Here is a 5,813-nt window from a genome sequence, read left to right on the forward strand (position 1 = left end):
AGAGTCTTAGTTGGGTAAAACACCATACACTAAGGAATGGATGGTACGAGATGTAGGATGACTTACGTGGAGTAGGAAAGAGCTCGGACGAACTTGACAGCAATGAGGAAACAAACCCTAGCAGAGAGTGCAGCTATTCAAGGAGGCAAGGGGATTCTGTTTTTACGAAATGAGCATAGAAGTCAAGGTTAGGCACATTAGGTATGATTTTCCCCTTTTCGGGCCAGCCCTTAGACCCATTCGATCAAAGACAACCCTTAAAATATTAGGGCAGAAAATTGGACCTTACAGTTATCGACTCTGAATTACTAGTTAATTGATGTGGATCACTAGTTAAATTACACGAACTCATTAAAAATAATATATATATATATATATATATATTAAAACTATTTTATCCATTAAATATTCTCATGCAAATTAAGAATAACGTCCGGTTTTTATCCACTAAAAATGGATACGATTGCATCGATAGTCTAGAAGGAATAACTCAGATTCCTATCCTACCAAACACTTATTCATATGAACAGGGAAAAGAAAAACAAAAACAAAGGGTGGGTTAAGGTCAGTAAGAGTTTCCTAATAGTTCTTGTATATGGTATTTTTATTTTTAATAATTAAAATTTAATTAACTAATTATAGTATTTTTAAAATAAATTTTAATAAATATAAAATTATAAAAGACTTAAAAAATTACTTAAACTCTCAAAATGAAATATAATGTCTAAAAAATTAATTAAATAAAACTTTTAGAAATATAATTTACAATACTTAAAACATATACAATCAAAATAAAATTTGGAATAGTAACTACATATATTTTTAAAAGAATAATCCAATTGCAAGTATTCAAGGATTCAATGCATAATTCAATCGGTTACATTGTCAACGGATTATTGCAAATCATTGGGCTTGACAACTCTAGTATTCGTTAATTAATAGCATTTCTTTTTATCGGCAATCGTTAATTAATAGCATTAGAGAAGCATAATATTTTGTTGTAGCAGATTCCAATTAGTTTTTCTTATGATAGCAAGGTTCTCATAATTTATTTACTGAATAATGAATGCTTAACAACAAATGGAATAGGTCATCAGATACGTCAATGCAGCAAACAGCAGACAGCAGAAGGACCCATTCTCCAGCTTAAAAATAGCATTACATGGCGGCTTTCATCATAAGACACTTCAGGTTCCATTCTCCAACATAAACACAATTTTGTTGTTCCTGTCGTTGACTTTTGTTGGAGTTGCTTTGTTTTTGAGTTGCAGATTTGATTGAAATGGCAGTAGAATATGAAGTTGAGCATCCAAGGAAGGCTTATGGATGGGCAGCAAGGGATGCCTCTGGTGTTCTCTCCCCATTTTTCTTCTCCAGAAGGTTATTCATTCTCCTCTCAGATAGGGTTTGACTTTTTTTTTTCTTTTATTGATATTGAATTTTCAGTAAAATTTTTCACCCTGTAAAAGAAGATGAGAACCTAATATTACGAAGAATTAAAAGAAAAGATAGTAAATAAAAGTATATAGGAGAATAAAAAACATTAAAATAAGCAGCTAAAGTTTATCCAAGTCTCTCACGCAGGAAGTATTATTACATACTAGAAGCAATTGGTATAGCTTCCTTGGTATATTTTTTATTTAATAAAAATTAAATTATTTTTTCCCATAAACATCAGAACTTTCTATAGTAAAAAGGGTAATTAATGTTAGCAGAAAATTTATATCGGCATAAATAATTGAAATCTACTATCAATATGTTTGAATTTGGTAACATTTTACGATTTATATTAATAATTTTGTCACACAAAGGTTATATTAATGGAGACATTCCTAATGCTAGCCTTTTTTTATTCAATGATAGATGACCTTCTTTCTTCATTCCCTTTCCTTTTTCTGTTTTTTTTATAATGTAACCTTACTTCATTTTTATGTTGTGAAATTTGGAGCCAAAAATTTATTTGGTATAAAGTTTACCAAATTTAAATTCTCAATTTAGCAATTTGATAGTTCTAAATATTTTAGAAGTGGTGTAAATAAGGAGTTTTTGTTTATAATATTATAATGTGAATGAATAATTAGTTTAAACAAAATTAGGCTGCCTAAAATGTTTTTTTTTTTTTTGGAAATCAGGAAAACAGGTGTGAAAGATGTAACGTTCAAGGTTTTGTATTGTGGAATATGTCATTCTGACCTTCACAAGTTGAAGAATGAATGGAGTGATTCCATTTATCCACTTGTTCCTGGGTATGATCTCTACTTTCTTTTTAATAATGTTTGGGTCTTCTTTTACCTTGCTTCTCTTGCAAAGTTTATAAGTAGGTAAGAAACAAGTATGATATAAATAGAGAATGGATATTTTTTTTTATGCAAAGAAAAGAAGAGAATGATATAAATAAAAAAACATTATCTTAAAAACAAAATTTATGATTAGCTCAACTTTACGAAATGTTTACAAAATGATGAGTGATATTAATAAGTGATCTGATAATGACATAATGATGAGTGATGCAATTAAACCAACAAATAATAAATTTTGTTAGAATAGATTTCAAACGATTATGATACCATTTTAATCGACTTTTAAAATGAGGTTTAGATCTATTTATATACAATAAGTTTGCTTTATCTTTTATCCATGTAGATTTCCAACAAATTATGTAAATAATTAGCGAGAGGTTACAATGTAAAAGGAGATTTTCAACACAAGTTGAGGGAGGCTACTAGGCATCTTACATTTTGTGCTTCTTTCATCTCAAATTTTCATGATAAAAGCCTTTGTTTGAGTTAATGATGATGGATGATGGATTACAGACGTGAGATTGTTGGAGAAGTGACAGAGGTGGGAAGCAAAGTGGAAAAGTTTAAGGTTGGAGACAAGGTGGCCGTGGGATGCTTGGTTGGGTCTTGTTCCTCATGCCAAAACTGTGTCAACAATCTTGAGAATTACTGCCAGCAAGGGATTCCCACATATGGTGGGAAGTATGTGGATGGAAGCATCACGTATGGGGGATTCTCTGACTTCATGGTTGCAGATGAACACTTTGTTGTCAACATTCCAAATGGCCTACCACTTGATGCTGCTGCTCCTCTCCTCTGTGCAGGGATCACAGTGTATAGTCCTTTGAGATATTTTGGCATTGACAAACCTGGTATGCACCTGGGAGTGGTTGGCCTTGGTGGATTGGGTCATTTGGCTGTCAAGTTTGCAAAGGCCCTTGGCTTGAAGGTCACTGTCATTAGTACCTCTCCTAATAAGAAACAAGAAGCCATTCAACATCTTGGAGCAGATTCCTTTGTGCTCAGTACAGACCAAGATCAAATGAAGGTGCCTTATTTTTTTTTTTCTTTCATACCATGATTTCCAAATTATGAATTGAGATCAAATAATGGTATACTCATTGTTTTTATTTTTATAGGACCATTTCTAATTTATTTTCTAGAATTAAGTTAGATGTCATCTTGTTTGACTCTTCTATTAACCAAATAAGGCTGATAATTAATGTTGAGTTAGAAATCATAATGATTTAATTTTCTTACTTGTAATTGTGTATGTAGGCTGCAATGTGCACCTTGGATGGTATAATTGACACTGTTTATGCAGTTCATCCTCTCATGCCCTTAATTGATCTGTTGAAGTCTCACGGGAAGTTAGTGACGGTTGGGGTGCCACTAAAGCCTGTGGAGTTGCTACTCCCGTCTTTGGTTTTAGGTAAGAATGCAAATGTATATAACATTGATGGAATTATGGTTTACTTAAGTTTAAAGGTTACAGTAAATTTAGTTGATTTTAATTAAATTTTATTAATTTTTTATTGATTATTTAAATTTTTTATAGTTTTCAATTGAATTCTCACCATTTAACCTTTTTGTTAATTGAGTGACAACCATTATTTTGTTCGTTACCTTGGCTATTTGTTCTTTAGATGTTAGGAATTGTAAGGTTTTATGGTTAATACGAGTGGAGATTGCAATTAATGTAAAAAAATAAGGAACTTTTATTATTTTGATTGAAAACGTTTATCATGGTGGTGGAGACCATCCAATGATTATTGTTGAGGATGACGTAAAAGTCAATAAGAAGCATGATAATTTCCTTAACCAACACATTTTCAATAAGTAATAAAAGTCACCACACTTGACATGCATCACAACATCATTATTATATAATTACAAAACTTCATATTTTATATCAAGATAACAAATAAATTACATGATATATCGAGCCACTAAATTAACTTAAATAACAAATTCTCAATCGAAAAATATAAATATTTTAAATATTCAATAAACAGAAAATTTAATAAAAACTCAACACAAAATATATAAATGTATCATGTTCTCTAAACTTTATTAAATCCAAGATTTTTATCTATAAGATTTTAAATTAATATATGACATTGGATATTAATTTCTTTAATACCAGATTGTAAAGCTTGTAATTCCATATTGGCAGGAAGAAGAAGTGTAGCGGGTAGTTACTTTGGAGGAATAAAGGAGACACAAGAAATGATGGATTTCGCTGCAGAACACAATGTTAGACCTGAAATTGAGATAATTCCTATGGATTATGTTAACACAGCAATGGAGCGTCTACTCAAAGCCGATGTTAAGTATCGATTTGTTATTGACGTTGGGAACACATTGAAGTCTTACCCTTCTACTACTTTGGAGTGATTCACGTTCAATTATAAAACACAGAGTGACAACTATATTTCAAATTCCTTGTGTGATTTGGCACATATATTTTATTTTCAATATAATTGCGGAACTAATCAATTGTTGGACTTTATTTTTTCTATTACACTATTTTATTTTAACAACTTCAAATTTAATACTTATATTAAATTTAATTTTATAGTTTTTAAATAAAATATTTTAAATTTGAAATTCAAAAGAACACGTAGGATGTACACCTTATTGAAAGAAATTCATTTACTATATCCATTAGGGGTGGGCATGGATTGGATTTTTAATGATCCAATCCACGTCCATTTTAGATCCAAATAATTAGATTAGATTTTCGACCCAAATCCATTTTTTTAGCAAAAGTAGTTTGGATTTTTTTAAAATCCAGATCCAAATATTTGGATCAATATTTAAATCCAATCCAAATATTTGGATCAAGTTCAAAATCCAGAATCCATTTTTTATAAAAGAAATTTAAATTGAATTTTTTAAAACTTGTATCATTAAGGCCAACATGACTTAATTCGTACAAGTCGTCAGGCACGACCCGTTTGAGTCGTCAGGCCGACCCATAGAGGTGTCAATTTGGCCCAGCCCACAAGGCTTGGCCCTGGCCCATGTGGGCAAGGGCTAAAAAAGCCCACACTGAAAAAAAAGCCCCATCAAAGAAGCCCACAAGGCCAAAAACCAAAGACCTGGACGGGCTGACAACCTACATAGGCCTTATGACCCGGACAGACTCGTTGACACGAACGGGCCCGGGTCGTGGGGACCGTCCGGGACGTCGAGCCCGTCTGGGTCGTTGGGCCCGTTCGTGTCGTCGTGCCCATCTGGGTCGTTTGGCCCGTGTAGGTTGTCAGGCCCATCCGAGTCGTCGGGTCTGTCCTGGTCGTATGGCCCGTCTGGGTCGTCCGGATCGTCAAGCATGTTTGGGTCGTCGTGCCCATCTGGTCGTCCGAGTCGTCAGGTCCATTCGGATCGTCGGACCCCACCGGGTCATCGGGCCTGCCGAGCCTGTTCAGGTCATGGAACCTGCCTATCCTGTTCGGTTATGGGGCCCTCTTGGCCCGTTCGAGTCATCGGGCACGTTTGGCCAGTTCAGGTCTTTGGGCTTGCCTGACCCGT

The 5,813-nt window shown here is 33.5% G+C and overlaps 1 protein-coding gene across 3 annotated transcripts; it reads left to right on the forward strand.

The window, feature by feature from the left end:
- Nucleotides 1–1,063: 1,063 nt before the first annotated feature.
- Nucleotides 1,064–4,791, forward strand: LOC114173917 (probable mannitol dehydrogenase). Of its 3 annotated transcripts, XM_028058591.1 has the most exons (6): nt 1,064–1,191; nt 1,272–1,380; nt 2,133–2,246; nt 2,814–3,327; nt 3,558–3,711; nt 4,456–4,791. In XM_028058591.1, the coding sequence occupies exons 2-6, from the start codon at nt 1,283–1,285 to the stop codon at nt 4,674–4,676; spliced, it is 1,101 nt and encodes a 366-aa protein (XP_027914392.1). In that variant the 5' UTR covers nt 1,064–1,191; nt 1,272–1,282; the 3' UTR covers nt 4,677–4,791. The 3 variants fall into 3 exon arrangements, with proteins under 3 accessions (XP_027914392.1, XP_027914391.1, XP_027914393.1); XM_028058590.1 differs by having other exon boundaries at nt 1,066–1,380; XM_028058592.1 differs by lacking the exons at nt 1,064–1,191; nt 1,272–1,380 and having other exon boundaries at nt 2,644–3,327.
- The last annotated feature ends 1,022 nt before the right edge of the window (nt 4,792–5,813 follow it).

The sequence above is a fragment of the Vigna unguiculata genome, chromosome 2 (assembly GCF_004118075.2).
Source record: "Vigna unguiculata cultivar IT97K-499-35 chromosome 2, ASM411807v1, whole genome shotgun sequence".
Lineage (NCBI taxonomy): Eukaryota > Viridiplantae > Streptophyta > Magnoliopsida > Fabales > Fabaceae > Vigna > Vigna unguiculata.

Coding starts and splice junctions, on each gene's coding strand:
- LOC114173917 (XM_028058591.1), top strand. CDS start 1,283: ATGGCAGTAGAATATGAAGTTGAGCATCCAAGGAAGGCTTATGGATGG. Junction 1,381..2,132: donor CCATTTTTCTTCTCCAGAAG/GTTATTCATTCT, acceptor TTTGGAAATCAG/GAAAACAGGTGTGAAAGATG. Junction 3,712..4,455: donor ACTCCCGTCTTTGGTTTTAG/GTAAGAATGCAA, acceptor CCATATTGGCAG/GAAGAAGAAGTGTAGCGGGT.